Source organism: Oreochromis niloticus, linkage group LG4 (genome assembly GCF_001858045.2).
Source record: "Oreochromis niloticus isolate F11D_XX linkage group LG4, O_niloticus_UMD_NMBU, whole genome shotgun sequence".
Classification (NCBI taxonomy): domain Eukaryota; kingdom Metazoa; phylum Chordata; class Actinopteri; order Cichliformes; family Cichlidae; genus Oreochromis; species Oreochromis niloticus.
The window spans coordinates 6024152-6045807 of NC_031969.2; the positions used below are offsets into that span (position 1 = coordinate 6024152).

The following is a 21656-nucleotide window of genomic DNA, read 5'->3' on the forward strand; positions in this document are numbered from 1 at the left end:
ATATATTTTTAAGCCAGCGAGTTTATTTATTGTGTTTGTAATAGAGTCTGAGTAGGAGTATTTTTTTTTTTTTTTTTTTGGAATGTGTAGATGTGAGTTTAGACAAGCATCTATGATTCCCATACATACTCCTTGGTGTGGAACAAAAATGTCCAGACTGAAAAGAGAAAAATGTAAGCAGATAATGGAGTCATTGGTTGGCACAACTGTTAGAAAAGACCCGGTGAACATATCTGAACACAGGAGCCAGACTTGTAAAGTGTATAAAAAGCTGTATTTAAAGCCAACAAATAAATAAGAAATGAATAAAAAAACAAAAATCAAATAAAAACATTTATTTAAAACAGTCACATTAAGCAATCATCTACACAGTTTTACCATCTGCATGTCACATTTTCATTTGACTGTACTGGACTCTTTGACAAACTGGTTTTGTCTGTTTGCCACCAGTTCATTTGAAGGTGATGTGTATAGATGTATATATGTCTGACATACAAAATATATATAACTTTGCTCCATTATAATCCCAGTGTTGGATACTGGGAGTACCCACTTGTGGAAGGAAGATATTGTGGCAGCATTTCATGTTAACAGGAACCTGAGCAGCTGAGCTAATGCTGACCTCTGCTTGTCAGTCCTTTTTTTTCTTGGTATTGTCTGTATTTTGTATAATATGAAACAAATATATACATTTGCCAGATAAAAACATTGTGTTGAATTGCTGAGATAAATATACAGTTTGTTTTCATGGTATTTGTGGAAGAACACTCCAGGGAAATGTTAATGTAAATTAACCTACAATGTATCCCTATCCCAGTGTTCGCAGGTCATCTGGATTTTTCTTTACAGATGTTTATTTCACAGATGTCTTTTCTGGTGCCTGGTTTTTGTAAATAAATGACCTTTTCTGCTTTAAAAACTTTCCTTTTGTGTTGTACTGGAGGAGAATGGTGAAGCGGTGCAGCGATGCAGCTTTTCAGGAATGGAGACATCGTTACAGTTATTTTTATGGTACAAAACGGCGAGAGCACAATGGCACAGTGGAAACTGTCCGGTACAGAAACAACCACATTATAACTGCTAACAAAACTCCTTGCAAAGGATCTGCATTGACCGCAGGTTAACACAAAGTTAGATAAGAACCCAGAGTAATGATAACACTGAATAACCCCAGCCCCACAGCCAGACCCTGTTGTTTACTGGTGATTTAATGAGCTCGACTCCCATCACATTCTAGAACACAAATAAGGCTTTCATCAAATCAGGGAAGATGCACAGAAAGAAGATCGGGCATCAACTAGGAAGAAGCAGAATAAAAGCAACATCGGCTTTCCTTATGTAGTAGGTTTGTCTGACAATCTCCTGAGTATGTTTTACAAGCATGGCATTCCAGTGCACTTCAAACCCAACGACAGCTGCAGGACAAGGTTCACCCCAAGGACAAGGAGTGGTGAAACTGAACTCAGCTTTCCAGCTTTCCAAAAATGTTATTAATCACAATTCATATTAATTTGGGATTTAAGAAGATGGAAACTTATTTTTCACATAGTGCTAAATACATTAGGACCATTTCCTCAGTTGGGTTTCATTCTTTAGTTATCTGCACTCCGAGCGGATAGAAAGGAAGAAAAAAGAGAAATGTTTTCTGTTTTTATGTGCAGGGAGGAAGAAATGGTTCAGCTTCAGAAGGACGAAACAAGAAAACATGAAGAATCTAAACTTTAAATGAACCAGGAACTAAGACCAGACCAAACACAGCAAAGAAAATGCACATAAACACTAAGCAAGCCAAGAATCATCAGAAGATATAAAAAAAATTTACTTGATAGGATAGGCTATGACACAAAAACACGGGGCAAAAGATCCAAGAGCATGAGAGAATGATACATTATGTTGGTGTGTGGAAGTGTATCCTATAGGTTTATGTTGTTAACTATAATGAGGAGACAGTGCATTCAAGTCAGTTTAGCATTACAGTAATGCACCAAATTACTTTCTTAGTGCAATAATTAACAGAGTAACAAGCCTAGACAATATTAAAATTTGCTCAATGATTCAAAATATTTGATGATCTGAAACATGTCACACACACACAACTCTGCAGGTCTACTAGAAGCTACAAGCTACAAGCAGAGGTACCCTCCATGAAGTATCAATATCAAGGCAGCGCGGAGTTTAGTTAGCCAACTATTGGAGCTTCAGAAAGGTGTGATGAATAAAGATATGCCTAAGAAGTACAGCAAGCTGGCTTGGAAACTGCCAAGCAGTGTTGGGGAGTAACGGAGAGCATTTACCGGCATTAGACATTTAAAATACAAAATATGTGCCGTTACCATTACCGTTTAAAAAGGTGGTATTCATAATTGCTATGGCGAGTATCCTTTAGTAAAATTAATAAATCACACAGCAATAGTACATTCATGTAGTTGTAAAAAGCTTGATAATATATTAAGTAATCCAAAGTATTCAGAATACGTTACTCTCATTGAGTAATGTAAGGGAATACGTTGCAAAATACATTTTGGAGCATGTAATCTGTAGTGGAATACATTTTAAAAGTAACCTTCCCAACACTGGTTACGTTTTTATACGAGTTAAATTAGTTTAAAAGTTTTATGTTATGAATAAATTGATTAAAACAAACAGTAACAGTAATTGTCACTGGACTTTTATTTACCTTTACATTATCTTTATCATGTATGAACATAACGCTAACTTTGACCAATTTTAAATGGATATTTATTTAATGAGAATAAAGTAAATAACAATAACAATACGTCAAGAATATTTATAATACATCAACAAAAATCAGCCCTGGGATCCTGCTGGTTTAAAAAAAATGGTCCAGGACTGGGACACTCGGGTTAATCCTGCAGCACAAGGGTCTGGTGTGTTTAGGGGAAAGGTGGAGAACAACATAAACAGTTTTAATAATAATAACAATAATAATAATAATAATGATGGATTGCATTTATATCGCGCTTTTCGGGACCCCTCAAAGCGCTTTACAATACCACTATTCATTCACTCTCACATTCATACCCCGGTGAAGGCAAGCTACAGTTGTAGCCACAGCTGCCCTGGGGCAGACTGACAGTTTTAATAGAGAGGAATTCTTTCATTTATTTTAAGAGATCAAAGCATTATTATGATTATTAAGCTTAAGTAAAATATGCTAATACGCTGTGAAAAGACTTACATTCAGTGTTGGGTAAGTTACTTTAAATTAGTAACTTAGATTACTAGTTATTTCTATCAAAAGTAACTCAGTTACTTCAAGTTACTCGTTACTTTCAAAGTAACTAGTTACTAGGGAAAGTAACTTTGGTTTTACTCAGAATTCTCTTGTTAATGTGTTGCTTCCATAACTGGATACCCAGCCAGATTGCCAGTCTTCTAGCTTGCTTACTTGCCACAAGTGCACTGTGCCACCTACCAATAGAAAGGAAAAGGTAATGTGCACATTTCCACGAGAGAAATCCCACTCCTGGACCGTCGTTGACCGCTGCCATGATTCTAGCCTACGTCACAGCGTCATGTGCGCTTCTTACATTCAACACGAAAACTGCAGTCGTGGTGTTTTTGATTGTACTCAGAACTCAGAAATTCTGCCTTCCGAGTAGGAAGATGTAGGCAACACCAGACTGCAGATGAGCTGCATACAGAGCTGGACTGGGACAAAAAATCGTCCCGGGCATTTTGACTAGAGACCGACCCACCATTATAGGAAAAATCATAAAGCCTTTGAATGAAAACAAATGTTGTGACAGTGATGTACACTGTTTTGATGGTATATATGTATCCATCTATCGATCGTTTGTTGTATGATTGAGATAATTATTTAATAAAAGCTAGATATTTTAAATGAGAATAAGAAAGAAAAGTATTTCTTTGTGCCCCCCTTTCCCTGTTAATGCCCTACCTGGCCCCCTGGCAACACTTTGCTAGAGCCGCCCCTGCACAGTTACCAGCTGTCAGCTATGTAGAAAAGGATCCTGGTGTTATTTGTCCCTCAGAAACAGTTCATAACTTCCCTTCAACTCATTCATGTCACCTAAAAGGTAAAGCTGTTTCTCCATCACCTGTTCAGCTCTGATGATTCAGTAAGGACATCTCCTGGTTTCAGCTTCATGTTTCCCTCTCACCACATATCCAAACCGGCATCATGACCAGCAGCTTTACAGCTGTGGCTCCAGCAAACATCAGCTGATACTAGAAAGTAATATTAAATAAATTCTAACAACAGCGGATCAAGCTTAAACGTGCTGCTGTTGTTTAACGCGACATCCGCTGGTTTCCTCTTTCTGGCGCAGAGAGAAAAGCTGATCAGCTGATCATTGATCAGTTTCATGATTTAATTAGCAACTTTCTAGCAGACGTAGAACGGGACAAATTGCGTTTCTTTTCACCTCAACTTTAAAGTTCGACCTCCTCGGCTGTAATTGGTCCAGCCCAGAGTCGATCATGACCAACTGGCCAATCCACCACCATTCATTTATACCGTTAAAAAAAGAAAAGAAATAAAGCCCCATCGGCCCATAAAAACCAAAAGCCTAAGGTACAAAACATGCCGGCAAATTCTAGCTGAAGTACGGGACAAACTGTGTTCCTTTTCACCTCAATATGAAATATTTTCTCTGAATACGGGGCGATTCTGTCGGGACGATCCCCTCCAAGGGGTTTTTTTCGTAGAAAAATTCTGACTTTAAAGAAGCTTTGAGTTTCACACATGGACAAAATACATATTTGATCATATTTACTAAGTATTATCTGTTCAAATTAACATTTCAATGACAATTCAAGCTTTTCTTTGTTTTGCGTATGAGAACACCAAACTGTTGTAAAATAGCTAAATAAACATTTTGTAACAGAAAGTACTAGTTTTTTAAGGATCTGGTCTCTTCGAGTGGACAACAGTCATTTGTAAAACAGTGTCATGTTTTAAATGTACTGGTCAGTGTGCAGCCCTTCACAGAAGGGTCCTTTCTGTGATCCCTACAGACGGGTATAGAGGCAAATCCCAGGAGATCAGCAGTTTCTGTAGTACTTACACCAGCCTTTTAAATTACCCTTCTATTCAAACTAAATATAAGTAGTGATATTGAATTTTAAATAATTAATTTGGAAACAGTCTGGAATTTTCCCAAAAATGTAATTTTTATGACCGCTAACATAATTAAGACATGAAAAAAAATGGCTACAAACTCTTGTGTTTACTCAATCCACCACCACCAACAGCACCACCAAAAACTTCACCAACAACACCAACCATTGAAGCAACAGCATCAACAGCACCGACCATTGAAGCAACACCATCAACAGCACCGACCATCGAAGCAACACCATCAACAGCACCGACCATCGAAGCAACACCATCAACACCACCGACCATCGAAGCAACACCATCAACACCACTGACCATCGAAGCAACACCATTAACACCACTGCCAACAGCACCGACCATCGAAGCAACACCATCAACACCACTGCCAACAGCACCGACCATCGAAGCAACACCATCAACACCACTGTCAACAGCACCGACCATCGAAGCAACACCATCAACAGCACCAGCCATCGAAGCAACACCGACCATTGAAGCAACAACAAAAAACCCAAGCACAGCATCAACAACAAAAACAACATCGTCAACAACAAGTACAACCGCAGCATCATCCCTGGTGAATTCACAGCAGAAGAGTTGTAAGTTACATTAATAGAACTTTATTTGATATGTCATGGAAAATATATTGTAATAGGTTATTTATTTGAACTAAAACTAAGTTTAACGATGATTCTGAAAAACTTTCCACATGGACGAGTAGAGGGTCTAATCTGATAGGCCAGCCACCTTTGGAGTAAGCTTATTACCACTGCTTGTATTCAGTGTCTCTATCTTTGCGTCACAATCCAAAGCTCATGACTGTAGGTGAGGGTAGGGACTTAGATTCGCTTTTGTGTTCAAGTCCCGGTCCAGGTTCTGGGTGCAAACTACACAGTGTTCGTTAAGGCTATTTTCTTTTTAACAGGCCTTGAAAAATAGTCAGTAATCACTGTTGGCCTCTGAGGTTTTATTATAACTATTCATCTGCAGCATGTTTTAAAGCTCCATTTTTGAACGCTCAATATTTTTTGAAACCTTAACGACAGCCCATCGGCTGACAGTTTGCCAGACAGCAAATATTTGAACGTGTCATAAAAGAATCACTCTGAGGCTAATAATCATTTGAATAGGTATGAAACTGAGGATCAGGAACTTTGCATTATATATTAGCAGTATATTAATGACTAACCTCGTATTGTTGATAGATTATATCAGGTATTCTCCTGACTGAAGTTTGGTCCGTTTTTCTGTTGTGTTCGGGGACCGAAATTTTGTTTTGTTTTTTCACTTTTATTGTGGGGGAAAAATTGTTCATCCTCCAGCATTACTGTGGTAATGTGTTTATATTATGCTATCTATAGGCTTGCTGGCATATAATGGTGGCTGGCTACAGAGCTAACTTCTGTAACCCTACAAACTTTGCTGCTGTTTATTTTACTGTCTTTGTGTATGTCTGAAGTGATAGCAGAGCTGTACATTTTAATTTTTCAGAAATCCCTCAGTAAGAACATGGTATATCATCTTTAGATGGAAACTAGCAGGCTAACTCCCTGCTAACTTCTAACTCTGCTAAACGTCATAAATCCTGTTTTTAATGGATGCCTGGATGTTAAACTTTATTGTTACATCTAGTAGAGCAGCCACACTGATCATTTTATTGAAGATAAAATAAGTTAGACAGATTTAACTCATTTTTAACCCCACAGTATTTGTTTGAGTTTGGGAGCTGAAGAGAAGTTTGGACCTGGAAACATCCAATGATGTGAGATGTTATAGGCGGAAATGATAATTAGTCTCCGGAGTGTCGGCCAGTGAGCACAGCGCCCACTAGAGAACTTCAAGCCACCCTCATGAAGTCTGTTCCTGATTCTGTGGTCAGAGACATTCACACCAGTGACCTGCTGGAGGTCATTTTGTAGCTCTGGCAGTGCTCATCTTGTTCTTCCTGGCACAAAGAAGTGGATACCTGCTGATGAGTTAAGGATCTTCTCTGTCCCTGTCCAGCTCTTCTAGAGTAACAACCTATCTCCTGGATTCTCCTCCATGCTCTTGAGATTGTGCTGGGACACAGCAAACCTGCTGACAATAACACGTATCCTGGATGAGATGGACTGCCTGTGCAACCTCTGTATCCGTATCGTCTCATGCTACCAGCAGCCAAATGCAAAACTAGTGAACAAACAATAAGAAAAGATGAGAAGGGAAAAGTGTCCCCCACATGTAAAACCATTATCTCTCATTGCTGCCCTTGTAGTGCACCTGTCGTCAATTTCATTAACACTAAAGCAGATGAAACTGATCAACATCCCCCCTCTGGTACTTACAACTGAGCAGATCAGTGACCTACAAGTTTAACTAACTTGATGCTGTACTCTGATTTAAAAACTGTTCCTTGCAGTTGTACTCATAGTCTTTTCTTTCTCCCATAGGTTCAGAGAAAGAAATATGTAAGTTTTTTGAATATACTTTGGATACTGAAATTAAGAGTTACTTTAATTTGCAGTTGTACTTCTATGGTTTTAGTTAATTTTTATTGTTTATTAATATTTTAGTGTTTATTTGGGTTGATACAATTATATATATTAACAAGATTGCATTGCCATTATATTTAACATTCTATAACAAGCTATGTACTGAAAGAAACAAACCACAATACTCTTGACACACATTTAGTTTGCAGATGTTCTCATGCAGTCTTTCCTTTTTTCATAGCTTCAGAAAAAGAAACGGGTAAGCTTGTGTTATTTGTTTATTTATTTATTCTTTGCTTCAGTAAAATGTATATTGACAAGTTTGTTGTAGTACCGAGTAGCCCAAGTCCTCATTTTCTTTTTCAGGTTCCAAAAACTGATAAAACAAATACAGAATTTAACATAATTGTTTTAAAACAACCATATAGCATGTACGATATTTATTAAATGTGTGAATCTTACAGATTGGCCACACTATAGAAAACAAGACAAAGATTTATAGTTCATGCACTTTAAAAACTTTATTCATGCATAAATATGTGTTATCAAGGGAGTGTTACTTTGAAAATTAATACATGTTCAACCTCTTCTTAAACAGGAAGTGACATCCAAACGATTTCAATAGTTCTTATCACGACGAACATCATTGTCCCCATAGCTGTTTATCTGTACATGCGTTACCAGATTCAACAGGTGAGTGGGAGCTCAGATGTGAATGTTGCTTAATGCAGGGATGGAAGGATGTTCAACTACACATTTAATTTAATTTAATACAATAAAGCAGGACAGCAAATGCTGATAAAAATAAATAAATGTGTAAAATTCCAGATAAAAGAGGATAATTCCCATAAATTTACCAACATTTCCTGTTTAAAAAAACCAAAACCAAAAAACCCCCACTGAAAAACAAAATGATTGAAGACTCTGGTTAGAGTCTTTGCCAGACTGATTCTGGGCCCAGGGCCGTGTTTGTGATACATGTGGCTTAAAGAATACAAGGGTGTAGCAGCATGTACCCAGACATATATGGGCTCACATTGTGGTCATAAATATTTTGTACTTTTAAATCACAATGTGTAGTTGTGGACTGAGTACTTTGTAAACCAAAATATCTGAAAATTTTTATGTTTGTGATAGATGAGAATTTATGAGTTTGTAAAAAAATATTTACACAAGTTACAAATATTTTTGTTGAGGTCTGGCTACAGATACAAAGCAAAAAAACTATGTGTAAAATTCTGCTCTCAAGGCTGTGTGTGACTTTCAACTTGCAGTTATGAGGTTTGACCCGGTTCCTTTCAGCTAATTGGTCAATGTCATGTCACAAATTTAACAATCCAATCAGATAACAGATGGGTGGGCTTTACTTAGCCTCAGGCCCTTGAAGGGTAAATGCCCTTTCATGTGCCAGTGTTTTCCTTCATCACCACGAAGGAAAACATTTTGTGCCTGTCTGAGTTCAGTAAATTTTTTGTGTCACAGGTTTATGTGTTTATGCAGACTCAGAGCCTTTTCAACTGCTCTGCGGACTTCAGGGGGAAAACAGTGCTGTGGAAACAACAGATTCCTCACTAGTCAGGACAGTTACAAAGCTTTCTTCATTATGAATGAGCGATACATGTTTTATTGAACATTTCAACATAATACAACACAAATTCTTGTAGAGGATATAAAGTCAGAGAGGTACATGTTTTGAAATGACAGCAGCCAGCGCAACAAATGTTGGATCCTTCGCTCTTAGTTAGTGATGAGTGCAGCGCATGCCGCATCCGTTGTGAAAGGGCCTTTATGCTGCACCGTGTGACTCACAGCAAAGGTCCCGGGTCAGCCCTGACTTTGTGTTAACGTAATACTAAAGTAATAATGGTATTTCTGACTGGTATAGCACAACTTTATCTTTCCAACAGCTACCGAAAGTTAAGGGACCTAGCTTGTATGAGCCTCATGGGATATTCATATAGAGATCCTCCAGCTTCAAACTGTATCACCCTTCCAGGACCTGAAGCTCAGTAAAGCTGAGTAAGCCAAACCCATCTGATTTCTGATTGGATTGTTAAATTTGTGGTTGTCATGACAAAGACCAATCGCTGCAAGGAATTCGTACTTGCAAGTTGAAAGTCACACGCAAGCGAGGGAACTTGAGAGTTTTACACAATTTTTCTTTTTTTTTGTATCAGTTTCTGTGAGAACATTAGTATGACAGAGTATGTGTTAAACCTTTTATGTAATAGCACGAATTTGTCACATTGATGAGGAAATGAACGTTGACCCTGACTTCTGTTTCATTTCTGCTTCAGATTCGAAACTTGAGGGAAGAAGAAGGAATGACAGAGATACAGGTATTTTTGTAGAATGTGGATGCTAACTCACTGTAACTGAAGCACAGAGGATTAGGATACAACTAAACTTGCAGTTATTTGATAGTCTTACTTAGATATTACATTTCATTAATAAGAACAACAGAAGTGATTTATCTGTTTCTTAACATTTGTGGAGAGTCAACTTTGTGTTAAACCCTGGTCAGGGTGTTTTTGCTTTAACAGTATTATTTTCTTCTCTTTTTAGCAAAACCCATTTCCCACAGATGTTGAAGAGGGTTCCAATTGATTAATGGTAATTTTTACTGTACTACTACTTTCATAAACGGTGCCTTTAAAAGACTTAATATTTCACACATGTGGTTTCCTTGACTGATGAGACCAGACAAGACCTGAATGGAAACACAGCCTTGACTGATTTGATATTTGTTCCCACTAAGTGTTCTTTTTTTTTTTTTGTCAGCAGAGGTCCAGCTGTAACTACAAAAATCTATTTTTCCACCAACTGTAGGTTAAAAAAAAAACAAAACTGGGCCTGCTTATGTGCTCGATACTGGACTTCTCTCTGCTGGGAAGAAACGCACAGATCACTGGGTTAATTTTCCTTTGTGAGGAGCTGATTAAAAAAACGATGAAAGTTAGACAAAAGTAGCATTTTCTCTTTTTTTGTGACTAACAATTTCATGTTGAAAAATAATCTACCTGTTTTATTTTGCATAATTGTGAAATTCAGTAATACACCATTCAGAAATGATCACCAGCTGACTTTTGCAAGTTTTTTTTTTACTGTGTCTGTTCAAATATGGGTCTCTGCAGGAGTCCCCAAATTTCCACAACATCTTTGTCTACGATGTGAAAAAAGATTTAGGCCACATGACACAACACAGATATTTTGTGTGATGCATGTCTTTTGGACTTTGCATTCATTTTGACTGGCTTTTTTTTGTGTGTGTGTAACTTGACTCTCACCTCTGTTTCTATTGTATCTGGTCTTTAAGTGATGACATGTTGAATCCTGCTTCTGGGCCCAAACTACTCTGCATTTAATAAGGCTGTTGATCAGAGATGATCACAAGCTGACTTTTACAAGTTTTTTTTACTAGTGTCTGTTTAAATATCAGACTTTTTTTTTTTCATATTTTCAACTAGCAAGCACGCAGACATTTTTTTTAATGTACCAGTCCCAAATTATAGATCCAGGTTTATTTTGATGGTAAGAAAGGCCACTGAAAATGTCAGTATGTAGTATGTAAAGTATGTGTGATATTTAAAGCTAAAATTCTACAGAATTTGAGACGAATGACTCTCTACCAGTTCAGCCAGGAAGAGGGTTCAAATATCCAACCATAAGACGGTTCTTGGCTATGGAAAGCACCTGGTTTATGTGGCTAAAGGACATTTACATTAATATTAATAGGGGTGGTTGATCTATATATTGGAGCATGCATGTATAATTCTGACACGGTGTGGATTAGAGAAAGTCCAAAATGAATTCAAACTTGTGCACCAAATACTTGTTTTCATAAAGTTATAAAAGATGTATGCTTTTATAACAGTCCAAAGAAATCACGATGCGACAAATGACTTTCAACACAGTCATTTTGTTTGACGCATGTCTTTTGGACTTTTTATTTTAAATGTACTTTCACTTACTGACTACCTCTATTTCTATTGTATTGTCTGATACATGGAGGTCTAAGCAAGAAAACTACTCAGGTTTTGGGAAAAGATCACAGTTCAAATACACAGCCCAGGATGCTCCATTTGAAAGCTTACCAAAAGATATGGACTACTCAGTCAGATCTTTGGGACTGATAAGAGCTGACTACAGTCACTCTGCCACAGAAACCTCCATTAAAAATGATCAGCCAGGCGTTTCGCCAGTCAAGCACACAATTGACTTGGTAATGCACAGACTAAATGCTTTTCTCTTTCTCTTTGTCATACAGACGCCCGAGAGTTCCATCATCATAAATTCACCTGAAAACACCATAATTTAAAGCCCTTGCCCAAATAGAACACACCATTTGAAGTTCTGAACTGCTAAGAATCTGGATAAATCTGGATACGAGGATCTGCCTGACACAGCTTCGTAACAGTCCAGGTGAAGTAAAGGTGGTCTGTGAAGGCCTCTGCGCCCAAAGGTGGATAAGCTTCCAATGTGAAGAAGAGTGAGACCAAACAAGCCGCAGCATGCCTGTTCATGTAACTGCTCTGCAGTCGCACATCAAGATGGTTTTCTGTCCGCCTCATGCAAAAAGTTTTACTGCTGTGCTGGTTATAAGTGACCAAGGTCTTGCCAGAAGAAGTGCACTGCAGAAAGTCCATTTAACACGAGCAATAACGAGTTGGTTTTTGGTCATATTTAGAATAATTTTAAACACAAAGACACACATTATGCATGTAGTCAGTGAACATATATATATGTGTGTGTGTGTGTTAAAGTGTTCAACTGTGCAAAAAAGAAAAAAAGTTACGTTTTTATGGCTAATGGACTAATTGCCTATGTTCATGTGTACATATTTGGGAAAAGGTTTGGTGGCTTTTTTTCTTTTCTTTGTATGTATTAAGTATGTGATAAAGCTTCAGCTGAAAAGCTAAAGGTGCCTAAAAAAATTTGAATATTATATATTTTTTTATTGCACAATGCACATTAAGCTAAGCCACCATAAGAAAATTGAACTTTTACCTTTTTCCAAATTAAAGCAAGCTGTGCGAGCTTTACCTCTAAAATGTGATCTTGTCAGTTGTTCTAGATACAGTCTTCACACATGCATTTGTGTTTGTGTTTCATGGAAGTAGAAATAGAAAATTCCCTACCACAATGCTTTTATTATTTTCATAAATCACTGCAAAAACAAACAGATGTGAAAAAAGCTGTCTTCTCTGCACTTTCTCATTATCATACTGTCACGTTATTTCAATCTTATATATGTCTAATTATCCCAAAATAACATCTTGTCTGTCCGTCACATATGAAAGACTGTAGACATGGTTCTGTGTTTTCAGTGTTTGGCTTTTGATGCATTTGTGGAATATATTTTAGTTTTTTTTATGTAAAAAAATATATTTTTATATATTTTTTAAGCCAGCGAGTTTATTTATTGTGTTTGTAATAGAGTCTGAGTAGGAGTATTTTTTTTTTTTTTTTTTTGGAATGTGTAGATGTGAGTTTAGACAAGCATCTATGATTCCCATACATACTCCTTGGTGTGGAACAAAAATGTCCAGACTGAAAAGAGAAAAATGTACGCAGATAATGGAGTCATTGGTTGGCACAACTGTTAGAAAAGACCCGGTGAACATATCTGAACACAGGAGCCAGACTTGTAAAGTGTATAAAAAGCTGTATTTAAAACCAACAAATAAATAAGAAATGAATAAAAAAACAAAAATCAAATAAAAACATTTATTTAAAACAGTCACATTAAGCAATCATCTACACAGTTTTACCATCTGCATGTCACATTTTCATTTGACTGTACTGGACTCTTTGACAAACTGGTTTTGTCTGTTTGCCACCAGTTCATTTGAAGGTGATGTGTATAGATGTATATATGTCTGACATACAAAATATATATAACTTTGCTCCATTATAATCCCAGTGTTGGATACTGGGAGTACCCGCTTGTGGAAGGAAGATATTGTGGCAGCATTTCATGTTAACAGGAACCTGAGCAGCTGAGCTAATGCTGACCTCTGCTTGTCAGTCCTTTTTTTTCTTGGTATTGTCTGTATTTTGTATAATATGAAACAAATATATACATTTGCCAGATAAAAACACTGTGTTGAATTGCTGAGATAAATATACAGTTTGTTTTCATGGTATTTGTGGAAGAACACTCCAGGGAAATGTTAATGTAAATTAACCTACAATGTATCCCTATCCCAGTGTTTGCAGGTCATCTGGATTTTTCTTTCCAGATGTTTATTTCACAGATGTCTTTTCTTGTGCCTGGTTTTTGTAAATAAATGACCTTTTCTGCTTTAAAAACTTTCCTTTTGTGTTGTACTGGAGGAGAATGGTGAAGCGGTGCAGCGATGCAGCTTTTCAGGAATGGAGACATCGTTACAGTTATTTTTATGGTACAAAATGGCGAGAGCACAATGGCACAGTGGAAACTGTCCGGTACAGAAACAACCACATTATAACTGCTAACAAAACTCCTTGCAAAGGATCTGCATTGACCGCAGGTTAACACAAAGTTAGATAAGAACCCAGAGTAATGATAACACTGAATAACCCCAGCCCCACAGCCAGACCCTGTTGTTTACTGGTGATTTAATGAGCTCGACTCCCATCACATTCTAGAACACAAATAAGGCTTTCATCAAATCAGGGAAGATGCACAGAAAGAAGATCAGGCATCAACTAGGAAGAAGCAGAATAAAAGCAACATTGGCTTTCCTTATGTAGTAGGTTTGTCTGACAATCTCCTGAGTATGTTTTACAAGCATGGCATTCCAGTGCACTTCAAACCCAACGACAGCTGCAGGACAAGGTTCACCCCAAGGACAAGGAGTGGTGAAACTGAACTCAGCTTTCCAGCTTTCCAAAAATGTTATTAATCACAATTCATATTAATTTGGGATTTAAGAAGATGGAAACTTATTTTTCACATAGTGCTAAATACATTAGGACCATTTCCTCAGTTGGGTTTCATTCTTTAGTTATCTGCACTCCGAGCGGATAGAAAGGAAGAAAAAAGAGAAATGTTTTCTGTTTTTATGTGCAGGGAGGAAGAAATGGTTCCGCTTCAGAAGGACGAAACAAGAAAACATGAAGAATCTAAACTTTAAATGAACCAGGAACTAAGACCAGACCAAACACAGCAAAGAAAATGCACATAAACACTAAGCAAGCCAAGAATCATCAGAAGATATTAAAAAAATTACTTGATAGGATAGGCTATGACACAAAAACATGGGGTAAAAGATCCAAGAGCATGAGAGAATGATACATTATGTTGGTGTGTGGAAGTGTATCCTATAGGTTTATGTTGTTAACTATAATGAGGAGACAGTGCATTCAAGTCAGTTTAGCATTACAGTAATGCACCAAATTACTTTCTTAGTGCAATAATTAACAGAGTAACAAGCCTAGACAATATTAAAATTTGCTTAATGATTCAAAATATTTGATGATCTGAAACATGTCACACACACACAACTCTGCAGGTCTACTAGAAACTACAAGCTAAAAGCAGAGGTACCCTCCATGAAGTATCAATATCAAGGCAGCGCGGAGTTTAGTTAGCCAACTATTGGAGCTTCAGAAAGGTGTGATGAATAAAGATATGCCTAAGAAGTACAGCAAGCTGGCTTGGAAACTGCCAAGCAGTGTTGGGGAGTAACGGAGAGCATTTACCGGCATTAGACATTTAAAATACAAAATATGTGCCGTTACCATTACCGTTTAAAAAGGTGGTATTCATAATTGCTATGGCGAGTATCCTTTAGTAAAATTAATAAATCACACAGCAATAGTACATTCATGTAGTTGTAAAAAGCTTGATAATATATTAAGTAATCCAAAGTATTCAGAATACGTTACTCTCATTGAGTAATGTAAGGGAATACGTTGCAAAATACATTTTGGAGCATGTAATCTGTAGTGGAATACATTTTAAAAGTAACCTTCCCAACACTGGTTACGTTTTTATACGAGTTAAATTAGTTTAAAAGTTTTATGTTATGAATAAATTGATTAAAACAAACAGTAACAGTAATTGTCACAGGACTTTTATTTACCTTTACATTATCTTTATCATGTATGAACATAACGCTAACTTTGACCAATTTTAAATGGATATTTATTTAATGAGAATAAAGTAAATAACAATAACAATACGACAAGAATATTTATAATACATCAACAAAAATCAGCCCTGGGATCCTGCTGGTTTAAAAAAAATGGTCCAGGACTGGGACACTCGGGTTAATCCTGCAGCACAAGGGTCTGGTGTGTTTAGGGGAAAGGTGGAGAACAACATAAACAGTTTTAATAATAATAATAATAATAATGATGACGGATTGCATTTATATCGCGCTTTTCGGGACCCCTCAAAGCGCTTTACAATACCACTATTCATTCACTCTCACATTCATACCCCGGTGAAGGCAAGCTACAGTTGTAGCCACAGCTGCCCTGGGGCAGACTGACAGTTTTAATAGAGAGGAATTCTTTCATTTATTTTAAGAGATCAAAGCATTATTATGATTATTAAGCTTAAGTAAAATATGCTAATACGCTGTGAAAAGACTTACATTCAGTGTTGGGTAAGTTACTTTAAATTAGTAACTTAGATTACTAGTTATTTCTATCAAAAGTAACTCAGTTACTTCAAGTTACTCGTTACTTTCAAAGTAACTAGTTACTAGGGAAAGTAACTTTGGCTTTACTCAGAATTCTCTTGTTAATGTGTTGCTTCCGTAACTGGATACCCAGCAAGATCGCCAGTCTTCTAGCTTGCTTACTTGCCACAAGTGCACTGTGCCACCTACCAATAGAAAGGAAAAGATAATGTGCACATTTCCACGAGAGAAATCCCACGCCTGGACCGTCGTTGACCGCCGCCATGATTCTAGCCTACATCACAGCGTCATGTGTGCTTCTTACATTCAACACGAAAACTGCAGTCGTGGTGTTTTTGATTGTACTCAGAACTCAGAAATTCTGCCTTCTGAATAGGAAGATGTAGGCAACACCAGACTGCAGATGAGCTGCATACAGAGCTGGACTGGGACAAAAAAATCAGCCCGGGCATTTTCACTAGAGACCGGCCCACCATTATAGGAAAAATCATAAAGCCTTTGAATGAAAACAAATGTTGTGACAGTGATGTACACTGTTCTGATGGTATATATGTATCAATCTATTGATCGTTTGTTGTATGATTGAGATAATTATTTAATAAAAGCTAGATATTTTAAATGAGAATAAGAAAAAAAAGTATTTCTTTGTGCCCCCCTTTCCCTGTTAATGCCCTACCTGGCCCCCTGGCAACACTTTGCTAGACCCGCCCCTGCACAGTTACCAGCTGTCAGCTACTTAGAAAAGGATCCTGGTGTTATTTGTCTCTCAGAAACAGTTCATAACTTCCCTTCAACTCATTCATGTGACCTAAAAGGTAAACCTGTTTCTCCATCACCTGTTCAGCTCTGATGATTCAGTAAGGACATCTCCTGGTTTCAGCTTCATGTTTCCCTCTCACCACATATCCAAACCAATATCATGACCAGCAGCTTTACAGCTGTGGTTCCAGCAAACATCAGCTGATACTAGAAAGTAATATTAAATAAATTCTAACAACAGCGGATCAAGCTTAAACGTGCTGCTGTTGTTTAACGCGACATCCGCTGGTTTCCTCTTTCTGGCGCAGAGAGAAAAGCTGATCAGCTGATCATTGATCAGTTTCATGATTTAATTAGCAACTTTCTAGCAGACGTAGAACGGGACAAATCGCGTTCCTTTTCACCTCAACTTTAAAGTTCGACCTCCTCGGCTGTAATTGGTCCAGCCCAGAGTCGATCATGACCAACTGGCCAATCCACCACCATTCATTTATACCGTTAAAAAAGAAAAGAAATAAAACCCCATCGGCCCATAAAAACCAAAAGCCTAAGGTACAAAACATGCCAGCAAATTCTAGTTGAAGTACGGGACAAACTGTGTTCCTTTTCACCTCAATACGAAATGTTTTCTCTGAATACGGGACGATTCTGTTTTTTACAGGACGGTTGGCAACTCTACTAACTAACCTATGAATAAAATAAAGTTCACTATCAGTAACATCATAGTACCCGCCCAGCTGTATAGAAACATGCTAGCTAGCACGCAGTACGAGTTATTGTAACTGACTGTAAAAAGTCAGCATAACAAAAATAAACTCCACCTAAACTTGGTTTATATCTGACCCAGATAGACTGCAGGTCATAAGTTCTCACCTGAAGTTCAGTTCACCTGACATTTGGACCGGCGGCCGCCTCGGGTCTCTCCTCCTGCCTCCCTTTCCCTCATCCACCTGCTGGCCTCTGTGGAAGCTCCGCCATTGCTACCACCAAAGAACTGAGTTATTTTTACACATCGGCCAGCATCTGGCCAATCCACCACCTTTCATTGTTTATACCGTTAGAAAAAACAAACAAACAAATAAAAAAACATCAGCCCTTAAATGCCTGGTATGCATGATGGCCAGTCCAGCTATGACAATAATGCTCAGTGGCTAGTGGAGCTAAAAGCAGATCACAGCATCTCCCTGTGTAAAAAGAATTGGACCGCACCAGGCCCTGATATGATTCATACCAACTTGATTCATACCAAAACGCTAAGTGTATTTCATAAGGGTCTGGCAGATCAAACAAACCATCTGTTATTGGCTCAATAATTGAGTGGGGTGTAGCTACTGCTAGACAGAGCAGTCACTGGAGATTGCAATCACATGACCCCCTATGAGCAAGCATTTTGATGACAGTGGGAAGGAAAAACTCCCTTTTAACAGGAAGAAACCTCCGGCAGAACCAGGCTCAGGGAGGGGCGGGGCCATCTGCTGCGACAAGTTGGGGCAAAAGAAGAAAAACAGGATAAAGACATGCTGTGGAAGAGAGACAGAGATTAATAACAGATATGATTCGATGCAGAGAGGTCTGCCAACATTTGGTACATTTGCATTGGTTAAACAGCATTTTTGACTTCCTTGTTGTTTCAAACTAGCCAATCAAGCAAAGGTAGAAAAGCCTGACAACCCCCAAACAGCATCACATTGGAAGGTCTTTTATGCTAGGAGCCAGACACAACCCTCAGGATGTTTTCTGTAATACTAAGTTCCTTATCAAATCCTAATATCCTGTATAGCTGGCAAATAAAAAGTGGAGGGTCAACATCTTCAGTCGAGGGTGGTCAGAATCAGCTAGTTAAGGTTACATTTAAATACTGACTTGAACTTTGACCTTAAACAGATGAACTGGTATTTAAGCCTCAAGAAGGGGACTTTTCCATACACTTCAATTAGTGTTCTGTCAGACAGTAATGTTGCCGTCTAAGTTTGACCCATGTAATGACAGCCTTAAAAAAAAAAAAAAAACAAGTGAAAAGAATTTTTTGTTAAAGCTTTTGTGTAGAATTTAAATTTCTGACTTTTGTAACACTGGCTGCAATAAAAATGTCTTTGTATCTTACACACAGTCATTTTGTGCTGGTAAGCCTTAGGCTATGCCAGCAATCAAGTGTGTGTTGTATGATTGCTCTTTTGTGTCGTGGTCCTGTTCTTGCCGGTCTTTTGCAATATCTGCCTTTCTCTCCTCCTCAAGCTCATTCTCCCTCAACTATGTCTCTCTCTCTCTCTCTCTCACTCTCTCTCTCTCTGTATGTGTGTGTGTGTGTGTGTGTGTGCATATTCTGGTGCTCTTATCTTTTGGGACCTTGATGAGTTTCCACTTTGTAATTATTTAGAGAGAAGCTGTGGAGGGAGTATTCAGTATTGGGATCAGTGTGCCAGGAGTCTGAAATACTCTGTTGTAGACGTCACTTTTTGGAACTGTTGTTTGTTTTATTACTCAGGGGATTCTATGCTTAAAATGTATCTGCATTTACATCAATTTTTTCCCTAATATACAGCAGGTATTTGGGTCAATAATTCCTGTTGAGTTCAAGGGCAAGGACATGAACTTGGATCACAGAGGAACTCAAGATCAGTGGGGGTTTTCTTCCCAGTGTATTGCTTGATAAACTTTTTTAAACTTTTAAAGTTTTATTTTGTTTTGGGCTTGTGTCCACTTTACTCAATTTATCAAACTTTCGAGAAAATGATCCAATTCCTGGGACACTATTGTCCTCATCTCCTGTGGTGCTCAGATTCCGATAGTCCATTTGAGTATGGACAAGTCATTGAGTCTCAGGATTCTGATAGTCCATATATCCTGAGACTCAATGCCTTGTCCATACTCAAATTAAAACCTTAAGAGCTGAAGTTGTTTGATCAGTGGCATATGTCCAAAGCTGAATTCAAAAGTGTCAAAAAATGACTCTGTGAGAAAATTCTTATGTTAGAGAAGGAAGCAAGGCTGAAGCATGAGCTGGATATCAAATTGTAAGTAAATAGGAGACCCTCCCTAAAAAATATCTTACTTGACCAGCTATCTATCCATAGGTATCAAACGGAGGCAACTTTGGTTTTGGAAGCATGATATTGGTGCTAAAATGTGGCTTGACAAAAAAAAAAACTGAGCTGAACAAAAACTGGATTTTAGTTTTAGATTGTGACTGTTGATGAATTTGGAGGCAGTTTTTAAACAGAACCTCAAGGTGTTTTTCAACTATAAAAATGTAATGTGGCTGTGCTGATGATAATGTGTATTCAGGAAATTCTTGATAAAGTGATGCCAGTTTTTTTTTTAAAAAGACACTTTTATAAACTTCAGCAGTCTCTAAAAAAATACTTAGTTTTTCACCTTCAACAAATATATCACAGTTACTGCTATTACCCATAACCTGAGCAGAGAGCATAGCCCTGAACACTTTAGAATTCATTCTGGTACTTCAATTAGCAGCCACATGATCCCAAGTGCCTGGTGTGAGGCATTGGCATGTGGGCCAAAGGCATCAGATTATCTTAGATAAGCAACTGTTGTCGGCCATCAGTTTGGATAAACATCTTCAGGCCATTTTCAAATACTATGAACTCTACACTGAGAAAAAGTCTACATGTTGAAAGAATTAAAAACAGCTACAAGTTTCCCAGAGAATGGACGCCCCAGCAAATTCTCCCCAGGGTCAGACTGAGCAATGCTCAAACTGGACCAAAGGTTTGTAGATTTGTGGTCATAAACATGTCCTATATGTACAGCAATCGAACTTTGTCATAAGCTGAAGCCCACCTGGAAATGCAGAAATCCAGAGTAAATGTACAGCACATTTATTTGTTTACCCTAATGTTTTAGAGTCACTAAAGTCTGGGTTAATTTTTATTTATTGTATTATTTTTTGCTGTGAAAAGCAGCCTTTATTTGTAAAGACGGTTTTCTATCCACAGACCTGTGTTGAGAAGCAGAGACCCAAAAAGGAAAGTGTATGAGGAAGTAATGATCAAGAAAGACGAGAGGAAAGGAAAGTCTGAAATACAATACAATACAATACAATACGATTTTATATAGCACATTTAAAAACAAGGCGTATGCCAAAGTGTTACATAGAAACCAAATAAGAGCAATAATAAATACAAGAAAATAAAATAATAATATAAGTACAAATAGAATATACTAACAGGTGGGAGCCATAACTAACCAATGATACCAGGCATAGTAGGCACAAGCCGAAAGGCTAAGGTTAAAACATAAAAACATTAATAAAAGCAAAAAAAGATAAGTTACAGTACAGTTAAAAATGCAGGGTCTAGGAGGCAGGGAAGGCAAGGCTAAATAAATACGTTTTTAATCGAGATTTAAAAGATTGAATTGAATGAGACGCGCGGATAGCTTGGGGAAGATTATTCCAGAGGTAGGGTGCAACAGAGGCAAATGTGCGGTCACCTCTGGTCTTAAGGCGGGATCTAGGTCGCACCAGGAGCACTTGGCCTGCTGATCTAAGCGCTCTCCTAGGGGTATAAAAGCTGAGGAGATCCTTAAGATAGCTGGGAGCGGTGTTATTTATGATTTTAAAAGTGAGCAATAAGATTTTAAAATCAATGCAATGTTTAATGGGGAGCCAGTGCAGTTTGGAGAGAACTGGAGTAATAGACTCAAACCTACCAGTTCTGGTTAAGAGAC

General features: G+C 37.8%; 1 protein-coding gene across 2 annotated transcripts; it reads left to right on the forward strand.

The window, feature by feature from the left end:
- Positions 1 to 4825: 4825 nt before the first annotated feature.
- Positions 4826 to 13447, forward strand: LOC102076904 (cell wall protein DAN4). 2 transcript variants are annotated; one of them, XR_002061974.2, is made up of 7 exons: positions 4826 to 5703; positions 7109 to 7551; positions 7817 to 7834; positions 8174 to 8268; positions 9873 to 9914; positions 10141 to 10188; positions 11843 to 13447. XR_002061974.2 is itself a non-coding variant. In XM_025906714.1 (7 exons), exons 1-6 carry the CDS (start codon positions 5184 to 5186, stop codon positions 10180 to 10182), a joined length of 735 nt encoding a protein of 244 aa, XP_025762499.1. In that variant the 5' UTR covers positions 4839 to 5183; the 3' UTR covers positions 10183 to 10188; positions 11843 to 13447. The 2 variants fall into 2 exon arrangements, 1 of the variants encoding a protein (XP_025762499.1); XM_025906714.1 differs by having other exon boundaries at positions 4839 to 5703; positions 7534 to 7551.
- The last annotated feature ends 8209 nt before the right edge of the window (positions 13448 to 21656 follow it).